The 26,401-nt window shown below is 43.0% G+C and overlaps 1 protein-coding gene across 1 annotated transcript in view; it reads left to right on the forward strand.

Moving 5' to 3' along the window:
* FER1L6 (fer-1 like family member 6) overlaps positions 1-26,401 on the forward strand; it is a 79,354-nt gene that overhangs the window by 17,962 nt on the left and 34,991 nt on the right. Inside the window, exons 7-20 of the mRNA XM_062568564.1 lie at positions 533-611; positions 5,127-5,283; positions 5,440-5,626; positions 7,282-7,474; positions 8,515-8,864; positions 12,196-12,304; positions 14,043-14,232; positions 16,393-16,513; positions 19,111-19,211; positions 19,891-19,981; positions 21,221-21,340; positions 22,466-22,618; positions 23,882-24,068; positions 24,632-24,756. Of these exons, the coding sequence (XP_062424548.1) occupies positions 533-611; positions 5,127-5,283; positions 5,440-5,626; positions 7,282-7,474; positions 8,515-8,864; positions 12,196-12,304; positions 14,043-14,232; positions 16,393-16,513; positions 19,111-19,211; positions 19,891-19,981; positions 21,221-21,340; positions 22,466-22,618; positions 23,882-24,068; positions 24,632-24,756 (2,163 nt within the window). The remainder of the gene's footprint in view (positions 1-532; positions 612-5,126; positions 5,284-5,439; positions 5,627-7,281; positions 7,475-8,514; positions 8,865-12,195; positions 12,305-14,042; positions 14,233-16,392; positions 16,514-19,110; positions 19,212-19,890; positions 19,982-21,220; positions 21,341-22,465; positions 22,619-23,881; positions 24,069-24,631; positions 24,757-26,401) is intronic.

The following is a 26,401-nucleotide window of genomic DNA, read 5'->3' on the forward strand; positions in this document are numbered from 1 at the left end:
TCACTACTTTGATTTCATTACATTTGTGTGATGACAAATCAGAATTGAGTCTCTGGATTTATGTGCACACTGAAACATTTGAAAGGAACACTTTAATTCTCTCTCCTGTGGGTGTACTCAGTTTATATGGAAATTTAGCTACTGTGTAGAAAAATGATATAATTCATGCAGCCTGTGGGGAACCAATTATACCCCATGTGTTTATATGCATTATGATTTATTTAAAAGAGTAAGTATAAATAATATAACTGCATCTGCTCTGAAGACACATCCATCTGATCCTCAGACCTACGATGAACCTGAGCAATTCCACCCAATATAGCTGTACTGATTTCTAAATTGACATAAGAGTTGAGGAAGATCATCTTTCAAATACCTGCGGTGTTCCTGGATATGTGTATTTGTCTCTGGCTGCTGCTGGACACAGATGCTTACTCTCTTTGAGATAATATGATCATTGTTTGTATTGTTATTTCCTATGCTGATTGGAAAGAGGGAAAACAACAATCTTTAATGCACATTTTTCTAACAGGTTATGCATAACAAACTGATTGGGAGTGTGCTGATTGGCTCCTTTAAAGTAGATCTGGGGACAGTATATGGCCAGCCAGGTACGCATTACCTTTTCTGCCTTCTTTTCTGTCAAATAAGTGTGCAGGAGAGGAAGGGGAGAGGAAACTACACTGCTTTTCCCTTTAGATTAGAGTTTATGCCATGTGGCAAGCTAAGTGAGATTTTCAGAAGAGCTGTTTTCCTACTTAGATGCCAGAGTACCAGCCACAATGTTGAAAGAGAATTCAGCAGTGAAAATACCTTGAAAATCTGCCCATTGGTGGGAACTGTGGATCTGGGGCCACTTGACAAAGCTGACTTTTGTTTAGGGAGTTAGAGGAGGGAGCTGAATGCTTAGAAAGCCTGGTTCTGCTTGGTCATGATGGAGTGGCTGAAAATCTGCCACGTATGTTGGTGTAGGAGGGAGGAAGGAACTGGGAAATGAGAGGAGAAACCAGGAAGGGAGAGAGAAAAAGGACACAGCAAAGAGGCGAGTGTGGTTCCACTTGACTTGCCATCTTCAGAGCTGGCCAGCGCTTTCTGAAATTTTAAACTAAGAAAAGCTCACAGAACCCATTGGGGCCCCTGCCTGCTTTTGCAGCCACCCACAAAACACCTGATTTTTTCGCTTCCCTAATTACTCAAGGTCTCTTCTCAGTCTTTAGGAATGGTTGTATTTATCACAGTTGCTATAGATGTCAACCAGTCATGGCATCTAAAATCAAGAACAAATTCAGACTACTCTCTTCTCGGGGTTCTGGAAATAGTGAATAGAGAGAAACAGTGTGACTGAAGTGAGTAAGCTATTGCTTTAGTCTCTGAATTCTACCCTATATTTCTTTGCGTATGGTTTTATAGGAAGGCTCGGTCTGAGGAAAGATCTTGAGCTCATAACCCTGGGATCCCAGAGCAGCCTAGTTCACTCCAGTCTCTCCTTCCCTCCCCTTTACCCACCCAAGCTAATGGCCAAGGTTTTAATGTAAATGTCTGAATGCAAGTGTATTGGGAACTAAGAGGCGATGGGAAAACAGATCAGTAGGTGTGAATGAGGAAAAGGAGAGGAGAGCCGAGATGAGGCTGGGGACTATGTTTCCTTACCCCACACCAGCCCCAGCAACATAGGAGCTGCCCTCACCCCCTGTGACTGTGCTGCACAGTGAAACTGCTCAGCTACTTCTGATATTCCTAAGCCCAGCTGGCCGAGTGAGTCTCATCCTTGTCCATACCTATCACCAGGAAAGGTTTTGGGACCTTCCTCAAGAAGGGTAGCACAAGTGAGGCTGCTTCTGGCTTCTTGTTCTGATGCCTGTTCTCACAGTTCCCAGCTAGGGTTTTGCTATGAAAGAGTATTAAGATCTTCAAACATTTCTCATCAAAAAAGATGGCCTTTTCTCATAAAACTGTAGCCTTAATTTGGTCACTGAAATCTCACCCAAACCTCCACTGCTCTTCAGTTCGTAGAATCAGTATCAGTAAGGTTGGAAGGGACCTGTGGAGATCAGCTAGTCCAACCTCCCTGCTCAGCAGGGTCACCTACAGCATGTCAGACACGATTGCATCCAGGTGGGCCTTGAAGATCTCCAGAGAAGGAGACTCCACAACCTCTCTGGGCAACCTGTGCCAGTGCTCCGTCACTCTCACAGGGAAGAAATTCCCCCTCATGTTCAGGCAGAACTTCCTGTGCTTCAATTTCTGCCCATTGCCTCTTGTCCGGTCACATGGGACAACTGAAGAGTTTGTCCCCGTCCCCTTGACACCCTCCCTTCAGGTACTCATACACATTGATAAGATCCCCCCCCTCAGTCTTCTCTTCCCCAGGCTGAAGAGGCCCAGCTCTCGCAGCCGTTCCTCATAGGGCCGGTGCTCCAGTCCTCTGATCATCTTCGTAGCCCTACACTGAACTCTCTCCAGTAGCTCCATGTCTCTCTTGTCCTGGGGAGCCCAGAACTGGACACAGTACTCGAGACGAGGCCTCCGCAGGGCTGAGTGGAGGGGCAGGATCATCTCCCTCGATGTACTGGCAACAGTCTTCCCAATGCACCACAGGAGACCATTTGCTTTCTTGGCCACAAGGGCACATTGCTGGCTCATGGTCAACTTGTCATCCACCAGCACTCCCAGGTCCTTCTCTGCAGAGCTACTCTCCACAAGGTCAGCCCCCAACTTGTACTGGTGCCTAGGGTTATTTTTCCCTAGGTGCAGGACCCTGCACTTGCCCTTGTTGAACCTCAGGAGGTTCCTCTCTGCCCAACTCTCCAGCCTGTCCAGGTCTCTCTGAATGGCAGCACAGCCCTCTGGTGTGTCAGCCACTCCTCCCAGCTTGGCATCATCAGCAAACTTGCTGAGGAGGCACTCTGTCCCCTCATCTAGGTCATTGATGAAGAAGTTGAACAGGATGGGACCCAGTACTGAGCCCTGGGGGACGCCACTAGCCATAGGCCTCCAGCTAGACTCCACGCCACTGATGGACGACCCTCTGAGCTCTGCCTTTCAGCCAGTTCTCAATCCACCTCACTGTCCACTCGCCTAACCCACACTTCCTGAGCTTCTCTAGAAGGATGTTATGGGAGACAGTGTCAAAAGCCTTGCTGAAGTCAAGGGACACAACGTCCACTGCATTCCCCTCATCTACCCAGCCAGTCACTCCATCATAGAAAGCTATCAGATTGGTTAAGCAGGATTTCCCCTTGGTGAATCCACGCTGGCTACTCCTGATCACCTTCTTTTCCTCCATATGTCTGGAGATGACATCCAGAATGAGCTGTTCCATCACCTTTCCAGGGATGGAGGTGAGGCTGACCGGCCTGTAGTTGCCTGGGTCCTCCTTCTTGCCCTTCTTGAAGACTGGAGTGACACTGGCTTTCTTGCAGTCCCCAGGCACCTCTCCAGCTCTCCAGGACCTTTCAAAGATGATGGAGAGCAGCCTGGCAACAACATCCACCAGCTTCCTCAGTACTCATGGGTGCATCCCATCTGGGCCCATAGATTTGTGGATGTCTAGCCTGCCCAGAGGGTCTCTAATCCCTTCCTCCTCAACCAAAGGAAAGTCTTTCTTTCTCCAGACTTTCTCCCTCATGTCCAGGCTGCCAGATTCCTGGGGGCTGCCCTTAGCAGTGAAGACTGAAGCCAAGAAGGCATTCAGTAATTCTGCCTTCTCTGTATCCCTTGTCACCAGGGCCCCTGCCCCATTCAGTAGCGGGCCCACATTTTCCCAAGTCCTCCTCTTGCTGCTGATGTATCTGAAGAAGCCCTTCCTGTTGTCCTTAACATCCCTTGCCAGACTCAATTCCAGCAGGGCCTTGGCCTTACTCGCAGCATCTCTACACACTCTGACTGCATTCCTACGATCCTCCCAAGTAGCCTGTCCCCTCTTCCACATTCCATGTACTTTCTTCTTCTGTCTGAATTTGGCCAAGAGCTCCTTGCTCACCCATGCAGTCCTCCTGCCCCTTTTGCTGCACTTCTTACTCATAGGGATGCACTGCTCTTGAGCTTGGAGGAAGTGATGTTTGAATACCAGCCAGATCTCCTGGACCCCCCTTCCTTCTAGGGCCTTAACCCATGAGATTCCACCAGTTAGCTCTCTGAAGAGCCCAAAGTCTGCTCTCCTGAAGTCCACGGTTGCAATCCTGCTTGTTGCCTTACTTCTTTCCTGCAGGATCCTGAACTCCACCATCTTGTGGTCACTGCAGCCAAGGCTGCCCTCAACCTTCACATCTCTAACCAGTCCCTCTCTGTTGGTAAGGGCAAGGTCCAGCAGGACACCCTTCCTTGTAGGCTCCTCCACCATTTGTGACAAGAAGTTATCATCAATGCATTGCAGGAGCCTCCTGGACTGTTTGTGCCTTGCTGTGTGGTCCTTCCAGCAGATGTCAGAGTGGTTGAAGTCCCCCATGAGAACCAGGGCCTGTGATATTGAGGCTACCTCCAGCTGTCTATAGAAGGCCTCCTCAACTTTCTCTTCCTGGTCAGGTGGCCTGTAGCAGACACCCACAACAGTGTCCCCCATGTTGGCCTGCCCTTTGATCTTTACCCATAAACTCTCGACTGCCTCCTCCTCCTCCTAGGCAGAGCTCGATGCAGTCCAGTTGCTCTCTCACATAAAGAGCAACTCCACCACCTCGCCTCTCTGGCCTGTCTGTCCTAAAAAGCACATGTCCATCCATGGCAGCATTCCAGTCATGAGAGCTATCCCACCATGTCTGTGACTGCAATGAGATCATGGCCCTGCGACTGCACACAGATCTCCAGCTCCTCCTGTTTGTTCTCCACGCTGCGTGCATTGGTGTACAGGCATTTCGAAGAGGTGGTCATGCCTGCAGGTTTCCCAGGAAGGGTGTATGGGGGTCCCCAATAGGTACCTTTGATGAAAATAAGCTTATTCCTGATGAGTTCTAGATCAATCCTCTCATTTGTCTTTCTGGTCACATAATATTTTGGACCTTGTGAATGTATCTGGTAAACTGAGAGCACAAAACTTTTTACAGCTTTCTGGCTGTAGAAGTGACCTTCTTTGGATGAAGAGGAGAAGAGTTTGTATTGTTTGCATCATCTGACTTTTTGTATTTTTACAGGTCATCAGTTTTGTGACAAGTGGGCTCTTCTCACAGACCCTGCTGACATTAGGACGGGAGCCAAGGGATACCTGAAGTGTGACATTTGTGTGATTGGGAAAGGGGACACAATACAAGCCACTCAGAAAACAACTGATACTGAGGAACAGATTGAAAAGTACTGCAATATTTTCTTTCTTCCTACCACCTTTTCTACTCCACTCTCCCTTCAGTCCCTGCCTTGCTAACTTGAAATTACAATTTTGTAGGAAGAAAATATCATTTCATTGTCTGTATTTTCCAATTTAAGGAAATGGCTTCTTTTTCCTTTCAGGAACCTCTTGATCCCCGAAGGATTTCCATCTGAAAGACCATGGGCCAGATTTTACGTGCGAATTTACAAAGCAGAAGGACTTCCAAAGATGAACTCTAGCATCATGGCCAATGTCACCAAAGCATTCATAGGCGACAGCAAGGACCTTGTGGATCCCTATGTGGTGGTCATGTTTGCAGGTCAAATGGTAATTGGGATCTTCTTAATCACAAATGTAGGCCTTCTTTCCTATTAGATGTGTTAGGGGCAGGCAACAGCTGATGTACTTTCACTTACTTTGATGTACACTAGGGAAAACATAGTTTTCTTTCACCAACAATACACACTCACTTCCTAATTTATGCAGGAAAAAAGTAAAGGAAAGATCTATTGCCAGCTGAAGAATCAATATTAGCAGCATAGCAGTAGGTTAGAATCAGATGGCAGTAGGGAATATAATTCTGTAAGTTTGTTACTAAAACATCAAGTTATGAGACAGTGATTTGCATTCTGTGATACTACATCAGTCCTATATTCTTGTCTCCTTAAAGTGAAAAAAGAAACAGGACTGAGCTCAGTAAAGTGGGTTCAGCCTGGATTTTAGGGCTTTGTATTTACTAGAGAATTATATTGCTGTAATTCAGGACCAGTGAACATTTTCTGGGAGCAGAAGAGGAAACATTTGAGTAGATGCTGCCTCAGTGTTACTGGCATTTTTGGTCCTGTAGCTACTGCAATACCTAATGCAATGCTGTAGAGACCAGCTGAGAGGGTCCTTCTGACTAGGGGGTTTGCAGGTGATGCTTCAGGGTCTAGTTCTTGTCTTAAACCCATATAACGTTGTGAGAAGGAGCTTGTGTTGATTACTGATCTAAATAAGGAAAGAATCAAGCTGAATGCATTTTTAAGCCAGCAACGCTTTCTGCGTGCAATGAGACTTTGGGGAGAAATCCAGTTTGTTCTCTGCAGAAGTTTTGGGTACGCAAATGAGGCCTGTGCTACCAAATACGTTTCATTGTGAAGCTAAACTGAGAAGTATTGTATCTGGAACTAGCATGAGTTAAAATGTACAGTCAGATGCATGTACTTCAGTTTTAAAAGAAACCTGAAGAAGATGTAAGAATGAGTCACTGCTGTGAGTTTGTCTGCTGGCATGTAACATGGGGACTTAGAGATGTTCGTGAGATTCCTGACTCAGTTCTCTCGTGGAATATGAATGCAAAAGACCTGCTACAGCTTGTAGCTTCACTGACATCTTCAGCACAGCCCTGCCATCTCCTTCAGGCCTAGCGGGATAGCTCCAGCCTCTAGATCCCTAGTATGCAGGCATTTACCTAGGATCTGAGCCACCATAACTGTATGTTATACTAGATAAATTGCCTCAATTAAGGTAATTCCATTGGTACACGTAGCCTGGCAGTTGTAATGCATTCCCTCTTCTACAGCGGTGCTGGATTACTCCTATTCAGGTAGTTCAATGGCCATTTAAAGATGTGTAGTTTGTAACACAAATGCCAAGGCCTGACTGCACAAATATTTTGTGCATAAGGGCTCCAAAGAATTAGACTTTATTCCCAGCTTGCTGTGTGCAAGTGGGGATTTTCAAGCCATAATGTTTTTTTTTTATTAGATACAGAGGGAAATAAACAAGAATGTCACCTGCATTGGTTATGATAGCACAACGTTATGCCCTACGCTAAGTCTAGCTAATGCAAAAACAGAGGTACTTTCAGGTTTCACCTGTGCTAGACAGGATCTTTTTGCTTGAAAGTTCATGGAAGAAATGCTCTCAAATGGAATTTTAGCTAAATTCATCATCATGTCCTAAATGCTAGGGTTAAAGTTGCTGGACTTTTATTTCAGGGTCGGACAACAGTGCAGAAAAATTGTGCAGATCCTATATGGCATGAACAGATTGTCTTCAAGGAAATGTTCCCTCCACTCTGCCGAAGAGTCAAAATCCAGGTCTGGGATGAAGGCAGTATGAATGATGTGGCTTTAGCCACCCACTTCATTGACTTGAAGAAAATATCAAATGAGCAAGACGGTGACAAAGGTGAAGGGGGAAATGTCTGTTCTGAAATGTGCCCTTAGAGTAAAATCTACTTGTGTGAGATCTAGGTGCTGACTAATTCCACCTAAAGGATGCACAAAGCTCATGTGAACATCTAGACCTTTTGTTGGCTGTGGGAGCCTAAAGTGAAGTTAAATCGCGTTGTGCTTTTTTTGGTGTGTGATGGTCTGCCACTGCCTTGCCTACAGCCTACATAAGCCTATCGGCTTATGTGATTTGAGATCTTTTTTGTGGCTGTGGAAAAAATTTGTTCTAATATGTTAGAGGTGACTGATGTAAGCTCACGGATTGTGCCAGTTTCTGTCTGGCAATGAAAGTACAAAGTGCAAATTTGGGCCAAGCAGGTTTGTGTTTCTGATCTAACTGGTAAGAGCTAAGCATTTAGTTAGGGCTTGGCTGAGTGTTATCACAGCTTGAGGAGTTATCATAGACTAGTGCATTGGCTTGTTGTATAGGTGAGGTAAAGTTCACTACCTGAAATCTTTCCCTGATGTTTGAGCCTGTGTGTGTAACCTTATTTATGCTGTGTTATCTCAGTGTGGAACATGGTCAGCAAAGGCACGATCACTCCTTAAACCTGGCAACTCAAATGTTTGTCTGAGCCCCTAATCAGAAAATAAAAAATAAATAATTTAAGGGGAGTAGTGACATAGGCTTGGGAACAAGCTGTACTAGGTGAGAAAACTTTCATTCCTCTCCCACCATGACCCAGTGCTCAGTCTGCAGAAGCAAGCCCCTTTCCTCAAGAACTGTCATTGGCCTCGTGCCTCCAACGCGTGTAGTGCTAGTACCCTCCTCCTGAGAAAGAGCTTCATATTGGCAGAGTCTCTGGTTCACCTTATCTCCCTTCAGTACCTAAGTATCTTCTGCAAAATAGTGCTCTGTATGAAATGGTCCCTGCCTGTGTAGAAATGGTCTAGGTTTGGCTTTTAGTGTGCTGGAGGGAGGCTTTCTTCGGGTAGACTGTGAGAAAGAGCCTGCTGAAGTCTAAGGGAATGGCTGAAGGTGTACTTTATCTCCAGGGTTCTTGCCTACCTTTGGGCCTTCCTGGATCAATCTCTACGGCTCACCCAGGAATCACAGCCTCATGGATGACCACCAGGAGCTTAACGAAGGCTTTGGAGAAGGGGTCTCCTTCAGGGGACGTCTCCTCATTGAGATCGCTGTGGAGATACTTTCAGGAGGAGCCCGTGAGTCAAAGTTTTCAAGGATTGTCAAAGATATCAAATTACCATCTAAAGATAAAGACTCTAAAGCAGCTAAAGGAAAAGACAAAACTGACAAAGCAGGAGAAGATGGAAAGTCAGCTTCTCCTTCAGATAAGACAAACTCAACTGAAGTGGAGGTTGAGCCATTCGATGTGCCATCAGAGGTCAGTATGAGATTAAGAGACTGATTGACATGCATCCCTAAACCTCTGAGGTAGATGCTAATTTGGCTATTTGGGTTCAAGCTGTAGAATACTGCTTTTATGTGCCTTCTATTAGTTTCTTCATGTTTCCATAGTCTTGGGACCTTTCCGTAATAATGCAAACACAAATGGAGCATTAGTGTATACTTGTAAGTCAGAATAGCCTGAGTAGGATGGTAATTACTATAGCCATGAGTATTGTGTTAAGGTAAGGTTTTTCCACATTACTCTGTTTCCATAAAACTTAGTCTCTTATCCTCTTACCCCTTCTGTACTAGCTGCATCTATATGTTTCTACTAGGAACTCGAGTGACATAGTGTGTGCTAAGTGATAGAGAGTCAAGGAGGACAGTTGGTAATTTTAAAGTCTGATTTCTTGCTTTTATTTGAGAAAATTGGAAGCTGTCAGTTGAAGTCAGTAGGGGCTCACTGATGTAAAATCGGTGCAAGTACAATATAGCCTAGCTGGCTGCATGTTTTATTCCTCCTTTAATCCCTCATGGTACTAGTAGTTTTAGATAATTAATCATCTCTTAAATTGCTAATCTCTTTAGGAGAGGGGATACAAATTATGTTGTCAGCCTCAACTGATGTTAACTGATGTAACTTTACTAACTTTGTCTGTTGTACTGATTTACACCACAGGAGAACCTGTGCTACAATTGTGCTATAATACTTTGGGAAGGTTGCCCGGTTGTGGGAAGACATGAGTCAGGTGCTGAGCAAATACCCGACAACCACAACTTCGATTTTCTGCTCCACCACACCACTGTGTCTGGGAGCAACAGCAGATTGCTACATCTACAAACTTCATTTTTTTTACCCAATATGTGAGAAGAAAAACAGCCCTATACCCAAATTTCTTTGCACTTTAGTGACCATAACTTTGGTGTTTATACTGGGAGTCCTGTTTCACTGCCTAAAAAACATTTAAGTCTTGTATTGGATCTGATTTGTAGTCTTTGGACTGCGTCTCACCTAGTGAATAAAACCAGAGAGATTGTTCTCTGGCCCTGAGACTAGGCAGCATGACCCTGCTTGCGTTTGTGTACCTCAACTCTCTTCCTCCCTAAAGTGAATGAAAATACCTAGAACACCTTTCTGGGAGAAATCCTTGACAAGTGCTCGTCCTTGGGCTGTGCCTCAGCACTGCCTGCATGAGTGCTAGCTGGGACAGGTCAAAACTGCACCAGGGAGTGTGCTAAGAATGAAACAGTATGGGTGATTGCAAGCCAGTGTGTAAACCTGCATCCTTGTCTAGTTTTACATAGTTATATAAATTTAAACTACCTCTGTGCCTGAGTTCTTCTCTGAAGATTGCACTAGAGGTAACATGAGAAGAAATCTATTTCTATTTTTCTCTATATAGAGGAAATGCATTACTGTGAGAGACTCAAATACCTTAATCATAGGTGCTAGCTAAATAGTTTATGCAGATGAAAAAACCCTGTTGTAGCACCAATAAATGTTAATAGTAATAATAGGGATTGTTTTTATGTCAACTATGTCTGAATTTCAAACACAGAATGAGTAAGAGGCAACAACATAATATGGCACTGCTTGATATCCTTTTGTTTTTGACATTCAATAATATTTCATGCTACAGTAGACACAGTAATTGCATTATGACTTTCTAAAAGGAAAAGTAAGAACAGAAGACATTAGAAATAAGGTTAAAAATGTTTCATCAAGCCTCTGAGACAAGAAAGGCAAATTATGTGGCCCTGCAGCCCATCGTTATTGACCGAGTCCAATAGCAAGAAGACATAAAATACCAGCAATTTACTTTCTTTATAAAAGGAGGTAGATGTGTGTCTCAAAGTCTCTGAGCCTCAGCTTTACTAGGCTCACTGTGCTGTGTGTTCATGCTGAAAATAATCCAGGCCAGAGGAGGTGAAGCTGCTCTGCAGCTGCAGCCTGTTTTGGTACTAGCTTTGCTAAGAGATGCTGCTAATGGTGCTGCTGAAGATCTATGCTCCTTTGCTGTGTTTGGCAGAGGTGCTTCAAAATGAAGAGACCATGGGCTGTGTCAAAAGCTGTTCCCTGCTCTGCAAAAAGCTTAGAAAAAAACAGTCTTAGTGTCTTGTCTATTGCCTTGCTCTCTTCTCTGTTGCAAAAGCGGCTAGTTCTGGTCTTGCCGGTAGGGCTCAGGACACTGGTATTCCTGCAGTGAAATCAGTGGGTTGCTCTGGGGAGACTGAGGCAGCCAGGGTGTAAACTGGGGAGAACTCGAACCACATAACAGAGCTCTACTGAGCCTGATCTTGGTTTGGGGATAAAAACTTGTTTAATTAATGACTCAAGAGCACTGGAAGTTTAGCTAGCCTTCCTTGAATGAAAGTGTGTGCCACGGGTAAGTGGATGATGGGTTTCCGAGAGGTTTATGCAAAGCCAAATGGAGTCTCAAAACCCCATGGGAAATCATTACACTTCCCAGGATGTGCTGCTGTGTCAGGATCCTTTGGTTCCTCTGCTTCCAAATTTTGTGAAAAGCTGACGACTGAGTTACCAGTTTCTGTGCAGTGATGCCAGGGAAAGCAAACCACAGAGATGGCACCAAGGCAAGCCCATCTTTGTGCCTGTTGGTCAGAGCACGCAGCATAAATCTGTTTGGTTGCAGTAGGCTTTTACCCTGAGCCTGAGCTCTAATTAAACGTGGATGCCAGAGATATTCAAGTCCTATTGGTTTCACCAGGAGCTGAGCGTTCCTGAGCAAGGTTGAAGTCTTGATGGTCCAAACTTATGGCCAGTAGGTTAAAATCATCTCACCCCCAAAGCAGAGCCGCGACAACGTTCCCCTGCCTGGTTGCATGACAATATCAGCATTTACCAGGGCAATGCAAAGAAAGGGTATTGCCACCCTCGCTGTAAAATGACTTATATCAGGATGGTGACACTTTGTTGCTGTTGTGCCCTCGAACTGCTATAGATACAGAGTTTGGATGATGGTGTAATAGTATGTGAAGATACTGAAATCCTTTAGTAGAGACTACTGGTGAAACAGAGTTTGAAGTGGGAGATGATGATTTTTGTTTGACCGGCTGATATAGTTGGATAGTACTCACAAAACAAAAGGCACACAGGCTAATCTCTTTTTCCAATCATAGAAGTTTCTCAGGGAAGAGGTATTACTTATTATTTCTCCCTATGGATTTTGTCTCACTGACAGCCTCAGACCAACAGATTTACAGCAATAACACAGCTACTAGTGGTTTCTAAAAGCGTCTCTGTACTGGAAAAAAGATCAGAAGGTAAAATAAATGTCATTTTCTGCCTCATGCCTCTCCAACAGATCTATGAAGAGAAACTTGAGGAATTTCTCCTCTTTGGGACATTTTTTGAAGCCACAATGATTGATAGGAAGATTGGGGACAAACCAATAATTTTCGAGGTTTCTGTCGGTAAGTGTTTTAAGCTCTTCTCTGAAGCAGAGAAGGAATCTCAGCAGCAAGGGGACACTGCGTAATATTGACAGCAGTGTCTCAGAGCTCAGGAGTCAGCTTCAGATGAAGACTTACACATTTGAATTAAACTGTGAACATTACTTTTCTGGATAGTACCATGCTTCTTCCAGTCAGTCTGGTTTAGCTGTCTTTACTCCCAGGTGCCCCTGATTAATATATACCATCTCACCCAATGCATAGCTACCCACCTAGTATTTAGCCTTGTAATCTCCTGGGAGACACAACTTGAACAATTTTTTTCTCAGAGTGGAGGTCATCCAGCAAAGCCCATTGCGGCTTGCCCCTAGTGCTGATGGAGCCCCTCAGCAGGGAGGACCCTCTTGCCCAATCCTGTTAATGTATAGACATAGATACAGCACAGGGGTGATGTACAGCCAAGCCTGAAAATGTACGTACCAGCATGTCCTCTAAAATCCTCCTGGTAAATCCTATTCTCTTTCTGTGTACAGCAAAACTGTACGGTGAAGGGTCCTTCCCATGATGGGCTGTCCCTGAGAGCACACTAAAGAGAAAATGAAGGCATTTCTATCAGCATTGACTGAGTATTTTCAAAGCAGAGGAAATTTCCCTGGAGAGAGAAGCTTATTTCCTTTGCAGGGATTTGCTCATCTTGGGCCCATTGGAGCCCAAGTGCGCAGTAGCCTTCTAGCACTTGCTGTCTGTGTACCTGGGTGCATTCAGCTGTGGGAGGCTGTGCATGGAGAGATCTCCATGACAAATACAAGCCAATGATGTGTGATACTGCTTCATACTGAAACTTTAGTGAGAAGTAAGGCTGGAGTAACAAGAAACTCATTTGTATACTTGGGCAAGAAATTATACTATTGGAATTAATACCGAAGATGAGTCTGGCTCTGAACTCTGGACCAGAACATCTGCCAGCTTCCTCTTCAGTTGGATTTTGGGTCCAAAATCAGCAAATGATCATTTACACAAAGGGCTGAAATAAAACTGAGATCAGGTTGTTGTGTGGGGTGATTCAGCACATCCCTCTCCCCCAGTGAGTGTTTTCTGTCTAATTCTAATAAAAGCTGTAATTGCCAGTCTGATGGATGCACTTTCCTAGTGCCTTTTAAGGTAGATTGCTATCAGAGAAGATGGCTATATGGTTAGCAGAACTAACCAGCCTCAGGCATGAAGCTGGGTCCTCAAAGTGTGGTTATTAGTAATGGCTCCTCTGCAACCCTATTGTGCTAAATTTGCTTGGCTGCAAGCAAGCTTTAGCACTTCTGAGATCAGACTTTGTAATGTCGTAAAAAAGAGACACAACTGCTATTTAAATCAAACACACATAGAAGCTCCTGGTTCTAGAAGAAACAGGAATTTCTCCAGCAAGCAGCAGAAGATCCCATGGTCTTCCTGGGGTCAGCAACAAGAGGATCACTTCCCCCAGCCAGGGGAGTAGAAGTCATGACTTAGTCAGGGGTGGTATGTCTCTGAGTACTGCCAGGTAGGGTGGGTGAGGAAGCATTGCTCTACTGTGGAGTCTGAACAGAGAGCAGGACCGACATACCCTGCCAGACCTTTACACACTGTGGTAGGGCCAGAGCAGGTAATGAACAGGAGGTGACTAAGATTTTCACCTGGTATCACTGTTCTTTCCCTTTTTTAAGCCTCATGGAAGTTTGTAATCTCCTATTCATTCATCCCTTCTTTGGTTGCCCTGTGCCTCTAGGCAACTTTGGAAATATTACTGAGGGAGCAGCAGGAGGAGCTGGAGGGAAAAAGAAGGCACGTGATGACGGAGAAGTGGAAGAAAGTGCCACTCTGCTCCATGAGAGGGAGGATGAAATTTCTTGTGACCTTGGAGTACCGCTGATATCCACCACACACCCCGAGAAGCCACTAGTCACAGATGGCAACAGGTGAGGAGCTGTGTTTCGAAGCTTCACTGTGCAGGACTCTGGGAAACTCAAACATGGATTTATGCTTATATTCTGAACATCCACAAAGTTAAAACATATTTTCATCCTTTCTTGCAACCAGCGGTTCAATCAAATTAAATAAGAATTAGTGAAACAAAACAAGAATAAAAATACCATGGTAGAAATTTTCACTTCTGCACCAAATTGTTGTGTCTCCTCATTAACAATACTGCAGATTTGGGTACACGCTGGTTTATTATCCTCCAGGGCAGACTATGGGATTTTTAGTTTTTTCCATTACCAGAATTTAGATTTAAAGAACTGTTGTAAAAGAATGAATCATTCTTCAAATGTGCAATTTGCTTCTTGGCTCACTGCAATATTAACAAAGCTTTCCCTCATGAAGGACCCTTTTTCCTCAGATTTATGGAGATGTAAAATATTGTGTCTTTTCTTTCCCCTCTTGTGCTGTTTGTTTGGCCAGCCGCAGATGCCACAGAGTGACTTTATGATTATTACCTCATATTGGAATCTTACTAGTCTCACCACTAGATATTTTTAGCATTAATTGGTATTTAATGGGATTATATAAAGACTACATTTTGCAATCATAAATGAACAGTAGAAAACAGTAACAAAAACCCTTTTTGGAGATTAAAGCCACTAGCTAATTAAAAGAACAGGCAGAACAATAAGACTACCAAAATGACAGTGAAATTGCTAGGGATTTTTCCCATTTATGTGAAAATATATAGCAATGGTCCTTCCTAAACCTCAGAAAAGGAATAATAGACAGGAAAACTCAATCCTGGTGAGCTATTTCATGGCCAGATTATTTCCTCGGTAACAAATTCCATGAAAAGACTTACGAGCTCGGTGAAGTCCTGGCAGTGAGCAATAGTTGGATTGTTCTTCCCTACCGTGAAACCACCGAACATATGATTGCCCAAGCCCTGTGTAGTGCTACTGCTTACTGAATTTAATGAATAATACTCACCTTGCTGTGCGTTATTGAGGAGAGAGTAGATAGGAAATTCTATTTCTCCTTTCGTATCAAGTAGGAGAATCCAATGAGGTTGTAGTGAATATCTTCAGCTTTTTTGAACAGAAAAACTCCTGTAGAAACCTATTAGGGGTGCATGGAAGCTAGAAGTTACAGCAAGGATTGTTGAGTGACAAGTGATTTGGTCTCCCTGGGCTTTGTTCAGTGATAAAACAAATATGCTCAGTTTTATTTGGAATGACCTAGGGTATCTGAGGCACCTCTATGATAGGTATGACACAGGACTGTTGAGAGACCAGCCCTTTGGGGCCCATGAGTGGATGCCAACATTTAGGCAAATCAGCCTCTGAGGCTCTTTCTAAAAATTTGCCTCTGCTCAGATAGATAGATGTAAGAAGTCAAGTTTCCTCTCCATACTGAGCACTTTTGCCCTTTATGGATAGCACAGCTTCTTCCAGCACCTCCTTGCAACTATTCTTTCTGCTGGCTGTTGAACAAGGTCCTGATAGTGAAGAGTAGGACCCTCAGGAAATTTTATTCTTTGTTTTCTGTGGGGAAATACTGAAAGATCACAGGAAGAATACATACCAGAAAATATCTCTGTTGTACAGCCTTTTCAGTGCTGCAGATCGTGTAGTGGTGGCATAGCACTGGAGCAATTCCCAGAAGAGCAAAGAGCAGCTGATAGACTTCCATTTCTATTAAGATGTTCTCCATTGTCCCATAAGGGAGAGGGAAGATGATGGGGCCTCCAGTGAACAGTGAATAGTATGCTCTGAGGAGGTGACCACATTGCCTTCTTTGCTGTGCATTGTACCTGCATCGCTTCCTAGCTGCAACACCACATTTCAGACCTTCTCTGCTTCTCTGCATGCCTCTTTACTTGGCTTTTCCCTCACCTTGGAAAGCACTAACATTAGATCCACTGGCTTCCAGCTTCTTCTCTTCAGGAAGAAGAAGTTACACTATCTCACAGGTAGTGTAACTGATACTTGTATTCATTCTTCTCATGTATTTACTGGGCAGCATGTATGAACACATCCTGCGGTGTCTTCAGTTTCTGTGCTTTGAGAGAACATCAAAGCGTTTTTCCTTCCAGTGCCTCTCCCAAACTTCTTACTCACTTCTATGTTCTACTCTGTACTTTATTTTTGCAGGAACTATCAGTACCTGCCATATGATGAGCGGAAGCCCTGCATCTGCATCAAGAGCTGCTGGGGAGACCAGACCTTTCGTTTGTACTCTTCCAATGCTCTTGAGAAAATGGCTGATTACTTGGTAAGTTGCAACCATTTTCTGAGGCTCAGGTACTCAGCAGAGTATGCCAGTGAGAGGTCATGGTCCCTAAAACATACCTTCAAAACTTCCCTCAGCTATATTCTATTATTCAGCTTATGAAAGAGCAGTAGATATCCATCCCTTCCTTTTTACCGAATTGCTTTCATCTGTCAGAACTAGTCAAATATTCCTGACCATATTTTTTGAGGGAAAGTTTTTTTTTGTTTTCTTTTTTTGTTTTTTTGCTATAGAGCTGTCTTCTTTCCTTAAAAATATTTTATTTTTTGTCAGAACAGCCAAACATTTTAAATATGGCATTTAGAATTGTTTTGTTTCCTATGGCTCTTCTTCCGGCATCTGCTGACCCAGTCCATATGATTTAACACATGCTTAGGCTGGAGACACTTTCAAGGATGCTTTTGTTTTTAATTTTCCTAAAAACATTAATAGATACCAAATGCCATACAGTCTCATGAACCACAGTACTGAAGTAATACTGATGCAAGCTTGTATCATGAAAAGAGAGTGGCTTATTGGCCAACATTTTCAAACCAGAGTGACTGAAAATTAAGCACCTGAATATATAGAGACATATATGTGTCAGTGTATGGGAATACCTACATGTCCTGCTGGAAATCCAGCCATCTATTTAAGTATATGAGACTGGACTCCAAGTCTCAATGATGATAGCAAGTCTCAGGATAAACCTGTGTATGGATTCACGTGCCCACTAAGTTTTGAGAAGTTAAACAAGAAACTTGCTAAAGCAAGCAGCAGGACTGTAAACAAAACCTAAGAGAACTACAGTTTTCCATCTCACTGCCGGAGAATGTTTCCCACCCACTGATCTTCTTGAAACAAGTGAAAAACCAAGCCTGCTCCAAGCAATACCTGGGCAGCCTCAGCAAAGGTCAAAATAAATCATGCAATTGGAGTCTTCTCTTTCTCTTCTCCACAACCTCTCTGGGCAACCTGTGCCAGGGCTCCGTCACTCTCACAGGGAAGAAATTCCCCCTCACGGTCAGGCGGAACTTCCTGTGCTTCAATTTCTGCCCATTGCCTCTTGTCCGGTCACATGGGACAACTGAAAAGAGGTTGTCCCCATCTCCTTGACACCCTTCCTTCAGGTACTTGTACACATTGATCAGATCCCCCCTCAGTCTTCTCTTCCCCAGGCTGAACAGGCCCAGCTCTCACAGCCGTTCCTCATAGGGCAGGTGCTCCAGTCCTCTGATCACCTTCGTAGCCCTACGTTGGACTCCCTCCAGTAGCTCCATGTCTCTCTTGTGCTGGGGAGCCCAGAACTGGACACAGGACTCGAGATGAGGCCTCCCCAGGGCTGAGTAGAGGGGCAGGATCACCTCCCTCCACCTGCTGGCAACAGTCTTCCCAATGCACCCCAAGAGACCATTTGCTTTCTTGGCCACAGGGCACATTGCTGGCGCATGGTCAACTTGTCAGCCACCAGCACTCCCAGGTCCTTCTCTGCAGAGCTGCTCTCCAGCAGGTCAGCCCCCACCTTGTACTGGTGCCTAGGGGTATTTTTCCCTAGGTGCAGGACCCTGCACAGGCGTTGTTGAACCTCAGGAGGTTCCTCTCCACCCAGCTCTCCAGCCTGTCCAGGTTTCTCTGAATGGCAGCACAGCGCTCAGGTGTGTCAGCCACTCCTCCCAGCTTGGTATCATCAGCAAACTTGCTGAGGAGGCACTCTGTCCCCTCATCTAGGTCATAACTTTCATAACTATTTCATAACTTTATATCCAAGACAAACGCTTAAACAAGCTCTCATTGAAGTCACTGCACTGTTTAAAATTAATGAGAAGTATCTTTGTAAGGGATTAGTACAAAACCAAAAAAGTATTTTAAGATTTGGTCTATGAAATCTAGAAATGGAAAAAGATCTCATTATTCTCCCTGTTGATGTAGCTTGTTCATCAAGGGTTTAACAGAAAATATTATCTGTCCATCAGAAGTTTTTCTTGTCCTTGGGTTATCTTGTTTCTTAAACAATGTTATTCTGAGCAAATTTCAGACATTTCAGTCTATACTCACAGGAGGGTAACAACTGTAATAGCCTGTAATTACTTGTCTAGAAATTTTTATGGTAACTTTTATCTGTATAGTTTTAGTATTCAGCATATCATCTTCTAAAACGTAGCATTAAAAAAGTATTTTTTTCTGCTTACTTGACCTTGATACTATTTCTTCTTCTTTTTTTCTTTTCCTTCTTTCCTTCACTTGTTTTTCTTTCCCTTTTTAGGAAAAAATCAACATTTTAGTTCTGAACCAACTTGCAGCTGCTTTTGGCCTCACATTACAGAGATAATCATGAGGTGTGACAGCATTTTAGCAGTACTAGAGAGAGGCTAAAAGAGCTAAAACAATACTTATCCGCAAATGTATCTCCATTCTAGATGTCTGAACTTGTAATCAGCTATCATTTAGATAAAAATGTAACTTGCACCTGTAGCACTGTACCAGATTTGAGACTTGCACAGCATTCTTGCAAGTCATACAGTGAATAATGGTATTATAACACTGGCAGAATGACAAAGTGCTCTCCTTCACATAACAGCTTTTTCACGTCTTTTTCACAGGAAGAGTCATTAGAACAAGTAAAAGACTTGATCAAAGTTTCAGAGATTGCACCTGAGGAAAAAATGAGGAAGACCATAAGTGATTTTATCAATCAAAGCAGGTAACTTCATTTACCAGAGGCACACAGAAAATCAACTTTATATGTTGCTTACGAATTCCAGGTTTCCAGGTTAGACTAGAAAGCTGGTGATAGTAAAAAAAAAAAAAAAAAAAAAAAAATCCACAGTGAGCTAATTGAGATGTATTTTTTTTTTATTCTACTAAAAGCAAAGGTCTTCCCAAATTGCAATATCTATTTCCACAGGGAAAATATTTTACTGTTATTTTCAATATTCAGCATTGACAATAGAAAACTGCCAATCATTTCCTCATTATTTTGGCTTACTGTATTTTAAAACTAGAATGTATACGTGAATAAGTTGGAAGTAATAAATTGTGTGAAAGACATACCGTAAAAATATGCAGAGTTAAAATTAAAAAAAGGATTTCACATGTTGTGATAACCCCTCTGTGGGCTCTGTGCCAGATGTCATGACTGGGCTCAAAATAAGTATAAATTTTAATTTATAGATATTAACCCTGATTTATGGAATACAGTATAGAGGCTTTTTTTGCTCTTTTCTTTGACTCTTAGATAGGTGCTCAATATTTATTTTAACCAGAAGTTTTCAGCGTATTTGTCTTCTGGTTCATGCGCTGCAGCAGATAGAGAACATTTCATTCCAATGTATCTTAGCAGAAATAACTCACACAAAGAATCTGTTGTTGTTGTGTCCTAGGGCCTTCATTAGCAATGCTGAAAAGAAGCCCAAAGGGTTGAACTACACTGCTTTGGATAAAAAGAGACTCATGCTGTTCAAGCAAGAGCTGGTATGAAATTTTTTTTTCATTAAATATTGATGCAATGATAACTGAAAGCTCGTTGGCTGTATACATGTTAATTTGTATTTGACTTCACTGTACTGGAATGCTTTGTAATTAGGATGAATATAGTATCCAAGAGCACTTCTCTTTTAATAAAGTCTGCTGTGTGTGATGAAGAGTTTTAAGACACCATGAAATAGTTCAGAACTTTTTCTTCTTTAATCCAAATAAAAAAAATACAACAATGAGCTGATTTTTTTGGATATATCTTATAAAGAGATAATGGGTTCAATGGAATAACACCCAATTAACACTGTTAGGCATTTAATTACTGTGGTGGAGCTAAACTCCAAGACTGGTAGAATCTGACATTTGATATTCCTGGACATATACAAATATATGCATAGATTTCAGTGTGTTTTTGTGTGCTCTAGTTTGGGTCTGTTCTTTATTTATACATTATTAAACTTCAGTATTACGGTGCTCTAGCACATTTTCCCTCCCTTAAGTACTAGAGGGACGTAAGCCTAAGTGAGGATTTGGATTAGGCTAAGCCAAGCAAAGGAGGAATTATCTGCACTACGTGTCTTATTTTTTAAGTTTATGTCTGTCTGCCTATTACCTGTCAAGCCACGTTTATCAGCATCTTCCATTAAAGTGGGTGTCTGAAATATGCCAGATGAGTCACTGCCTAAAGGTATCAATTTCTCCCCGTTGTATATCCAGCAAGCTCTGAGTTCCTACATTGCTGTGGTCTAAAATTAGGAGGGATGAGACCCGCTCCTGGTGAGGAATGCCAAGACACTGGATGTATGTAGGAAACAGTTGGGCTTAAGCACCTAACTCCGTTATGGACAGTGAGGGCCTAGTCACCTTCTCAAGGAAACTGGCGAGAAGAAACCAAACTGGACACAGGTCTTCTGCAAATGTATTAGCTTTGTTTTCTGTTTGCAGCACAGCATTCAGTGGTGCCTTCTCCCTGGTCTGAGGTCCTGTCATTCTAGGTAGCAATCACAGATCTCTTGGGATTTACATAAATCCAATATGTGTACAGACAGAAAGAAACTGGGGGGGGCTTCAGCTCCCAACAGTTAATTCCTTTCTGTTGTGACAAAGAAGATAATCATTACCTTGAACCAAATCTCTCTCTTTTTTAGCTTGAATATAAAACTCTTTTCTCCTTCTGTATATAGTTCAAACTACATGATAATGCGTTTGAAATATGTGTTGTCTTTCCCATTGCAGGAAGCAATGTCCAGTGATGCCAAGGAAATAGTTCAGGAGCAGAAAAAGAAGGTGTCACTGGAGGAAATGATGCGTGAGACTCAGATCTTTATAGATAAAATTCGATTCTTAGTTGATGAGGTAAATCACACAGATTAATCAAATAAGTTTAAAATACAGGACTAGACTTTTGTTTTCATAATCTCGTGTGAATAATAAGTCCTGACCTAGTTATCCAAAGAGTTATCTTTGGATATCTGGCCCCAATCCTGTTTTGCAGTTCATGGAGCTCTTAATGTACTGGTAGGAAACAGCAGGCTAGGCTGTATAGCCAGGGCTTTTACGTGTCTTGCTGTTTGTTTGTTTTTTTTAAAAAAGCCATCCCATGTCTACTCTGGTAGTTTGGAGACAGCCAGCTTTCTGATCTGAATTCATGTCTCTGCTTGTATGGACACACTGATTGGGGCTGGTCTGAGCTCAGGAGTCTCTGCACTATCCTTCACTGTGCAGACACTATATAGATATATTACTAAGCCTTGGAAAAATGTAAGAACATATTTGGTCAGATCAAAATCCAACTAGTCAAGTGTTCACTCCGTGAGAGTGGTCTGCAGGCAAATCTAAGGGCTGTGTCTGTGCTGGTAAACTAGACAAGGCGATGGCTATTCCCTGGCTTAGAGAGCAAGTGGCATGGTTTGCATCCTGCGGCCAAACTCTTTTCCTTCCCAAGAGTGACCTCATTCACAGAGCCTCCTGGGAACAGCCCTCAGCCTGTTCTTTGCTTTGGACCACACTCAGGCTTTGCTTGGGGAAATTTGGAGCAAGGCAAAGCCAAGCAGAATAGGTGATTGTGTGCCAGCACCTGAGTTTGTCCCTGGTTCCTTTTTGCTTTGCTGATATAAATGAAGCTGGTGATACTTCCCCATCAGGTACTTCCAGCTTCCTGTGGCTAAGGGACTTCCTGAACCAGGATCACATGCAGATTTTTATTTTTTTATTTTTAATTCCCCTTGAAATTTTGTTCTGCAGAGCAAATACTCCTTAAGTACCCACACAAAGCACTTACCTTTGGCTCTGCTTAGGAATGGAGGTTGGACTGCAGCTCGTGAACTCACAGCCTCTGCTGTTCAGAGCGCACATGTGCTGCTCCGTGGGAGAGGCGAAGGAATCGGCTCTTTAGGTAGCTAGTGTTTTCACAAAAAGTGATGGTGGTGGCTTGCAGAAAAAATCTGTTTTGCTAGTTCAATATTCCTCATCATTTAATAGCCACAGAATACAGTGCCCGACGTGTTCGTCTGGATGCTCAGCAACAACAAAAGAGTCGCGTATGCAAGAGTCCCGGCGAAAACCATACTCTATTCCCCAGCAAAAGAGCAAAGAGGCAAGGACTGTGGGAAGATTAAAACCCATTTCCTGAAAGTAAGTCTGGGACTTCCTCTGAACATAGGTAACTGTGGGAAAAGTTAGTATTCATTATTTCAGCTAGGGATTTTATTGCACATATTAGCCTTTGTAGTGTACTAAAAATGTATGTGTGCTTATATCTGTCATTTATTATTGCTTACTTCTTCCGTTTATGCTCATCCTCTTTTAACCATGGTATCACGCAAAGGCTCTTAGTGTCTCAGTGATTCATTCCCTTGCTGCTTGTTATAGCAAGATCTGTGGTTTGTCTCTAGATATATATACATAAACAAATAGAAAAAGCTCAGCCTCTTTCCTGACAAAGACATCAGAAAGCAGCACATGAAGCCCAGGAGGAGCCTGGTAAAAGCTAAGCATGTACTCAGCTCAAATAGCAAAGAAACGTGGATGTTCAAATGTACTATAGCAGTTTATGCCTGCTACTTGATATGTGTCTAGAAGCTTGTAGTACCTGTCCACAATATTGCATAATATTACTTATTTGGAAGGAAAGTTTTAGTGGACATCATACTCCTACAAAGGCAACATGACCTGCAGCCCCAGCAGTGGAATATTATGCAGTGGAATTGTTACTATGACCAGAAGGAAAAGCCTGAACATAGTAGGCAATAGTAACTTCATATAGTGCTAAAGAGCAGGTAGAAATACCTAACCTCTTCAAAATTGTCATAGATATTTGTTAAGCATGGTACTCTTTGCCTGCATAACCAAAAAAAAACTATAATTCATTTTCCAGTCACATCAATATCAAGAATTACCAACAGTGAGTTAAGCAGACCTGGATGAATTTAGAAGGGAGAAGAAAGAAATATTATTGCTATTTTTTGTCAATACTGGTAATATTTTATACTGGAATATATTTTTTGACCTGCCCTATGAATTAATATTTTTTAGTAGTGCACAGGACCAGCTGTCAGATACCAGCAAAACTACATGAAGCATAAAGTGGACCAAAGTCTGAGGAAAGTAAGATAGTAAATAGCATTGCCGTGCTTGCAGCTGTTAACTAGTTTGCACAAACCTGTGCATATTAGCCACTGTGCCATTTATGCAGGTTTTAACTGAGTCAATGAGTCATTACCTCCACAAGAATCACAGAGGTTCCTTGTGCTAAATGGGTCTCAGGGCCAACCACTGTGGAGACGTGTCATTTATCAGTTTATCAGCTCCATGAATGCTCCTACTTTGTCTTGGCAGGACTCAGCATTCAGTCATACCTCTATCTTGAGCTTGCTGGTGATGGGTATTTTTCCTCAGTTACCAGGCAAACGCCCACCAGGCTGGAATGTGCAAGCAAAAGTAGACACCTACCTGTGGCTTGGACCTGCCAGATATGCTCAGAGCATCATGGAGAACTTGCCTGTAGGATATCAGACAGAAACACCATCCAACACCAGCCCAGGGCACCACATGGTGCATCCACCTGCCTGCCTGAAGTATGAAAGTAAGACACTGTTTCTTCTGTACAGTAGCAATGTAGGCAGGGTCATAAGAAACACATGGCCTAAATACCTCTAATTTCAAGGGCTGTAACACTTTTGCTTAAAGTAACTGTTTTAAAATGATCATTGTTTAGCATCTTATGATCACAAAAGACTAGTTTCATTGCTGAGTCCTCAGTCCTACCACTGACAAAGAGAGAAATGAATTGTTATCCTATATTTTCTGTTCCCTGTTCCATGGTTCTGTTTTCTCACCAAGAGGAAACATCCCTCCGGCCTCCTGATGGAGCTACCATGTTGAATATCTAGTAGATAAACAAGTAAAGGGAAATATAAACTGGCAATTAACAATCTTGCAGTAAAGACTTCTCTCAGGCACTGATTTTGAGTGAACACAGGAGTCTTTTTCTGAGTATATCAAGTGTTTCATTAGAGAAGAGGTGCTAGCAACAATTCCCCTTGTCAGGCCCCTGGTTGGACAGCGGGTGGTTGAGCTTCCCCTCCTATGTATGTGCTGTATCATTTCCATGAAGCTAACATTACTGTTTTCATTGTAATGACATAGCCCCACACCTCTTCCAGCTGAGAGCCCACATGTATCAGGCGAGGGGGCTCATTGCTGCTGACAGCACTGGCCTTTCCGACCCCTTTGCGAAAGTTACCTTTACATCACACTGCCAGACCACAAAGGTAAGTTGCAAAGTCCCTTTCAGTAAATGAAAACAGTTTTCTCAGTCAAGCTGTGAAAAGGAAAAATCTTGGTTTTGCAAGGAGATGATACCCAGCAAGAAAAGTTAGATGCCTGCTGGTAAAGAACAACTCCTGACAGTCCACTGTGATGAAGGCAAATGTGTAAGTATAGCCAGCTGCTCTAATATGAGGTGCAGTAGTATTGTTTATCTCAGCTCCTTTAGATGTCAGGCTCCCTGAGTCTATCAGGTCTCTGCAGCAAGTGAATTGCCTTTCTCTCTACCTCTTTATTTTGAGTTTTAAGCCATTGTCATTGCTTGGTGTGAGGTGATCCCCATGGTTCTCTTTTACTGTTGTCTATATGTGCGGTGATAGAGGAAAGGAAGAAGAAGAGCTTTACATGGCTTCTGTAGGCAAAACAGGAAGTCAGTGTTGGTCTTGGCAATGGAAGTCAGCAGTGCGCAAGGATGGTTTCAGGCTGGCAAAGTTGAAATGAGCTGAAGGTGTAGTAATGTGTGAGACCTACATCCCTTAAATGCTGCAGAAGTATGGCCATAGGGAGTGGTCTCACCTCACTCTCAGGCATTTCTAGGGGGTGAATGGTCAGTGTGTGGGCATTCAATGGAGCCTCTAGAGACAATGGAGGAACTTCCACACAGCTCCTGCAAGAGGAGTTGAAATACAGCCCCGAACAGGAAGCTAGTTCTTCTCAGCAGGAGGACTGCTTTTCTGAGGTCCTGAGCCCCCTACAACTATCCTAGAGTATCAAATGGAGTTTGGAGCTCTGAAGATTAGACCATGAACAAATGTGGTGGGCCAAATATGGTCTCCCTTGGGAAAAAAAGTAAATACAAAAGTTCTCATCCAAACCCTCACCCCCAAAAAAACCTCCACAGAAGACTGTCTAAATTTAATTAGCAGGTTTTTATTCTTGAATACTCCTATTGAATGCACGGCAATGTCTGCTACGTGCTAAGGAGCTCATCATCAGAGGCCAGACTTACAGAGTGTGAAAAGACATCTATTAGCTCTGTGGTACCTTGAATTTGCTGATCACGTACAAGATAGAAAGAGCTGACCTAGAACATAGCCCAGCCGTATTTTCTGGGCTGTCCTCATTGTCCTTCTAAAATGATCTCTGACACCTTCTGTCTGGCAGAAAGTTCTGCTGGACGTATTAGGGGAGGGAGAAGCAAAAACTTCCTCTGCTGGAAGCTGTAGGTGCCTGATTGTGCTGCTTTTGTCTTCAGAGGATGAACTGATGCTTTTCTTCCAATGTGATTCTAACTTCTAATATAAGGGGGTGAATAAATCCAATGAAGTTAGTGTTTAGATGCACCAGATTCAGGAAAGTAGAATGTTGTCCAGGAAAGCAGCATTTTATAGGCACAGAAGTGTAAAGTTTATTCACTGCCTGAATAAAATATTGCAGGAGGTAACTTGCGTGTTTTTAGAAGATTGTCAGCCAAGTGACAATAAACTGCAGTCAAAAGCCTTATTTCTATTGAAAAAAATGATAGCAGGTTATGAGTCATTTTGCAGTTCACATATTTCTTCCCTTTTAAATGTTATCTTTATTAAATATATTTCCTGCCAAGCCAGTTAAAACATTACCTGTGATTAAATTCCCTAAGCATCCTTTTAA

This window comes from Rhea pennata, chromosome 2 (assembly GCF_028389875.1).
Source record: "Rhea pennata isolate bPtePen1 chromosome 2, bPtePen1.pri, whole genome shotgun sequence".
NCBI lineage: Eukaryota > Metazoa > Chordata > Aves > Rheiformes > Rheidae > Rhea > Rhea pennata.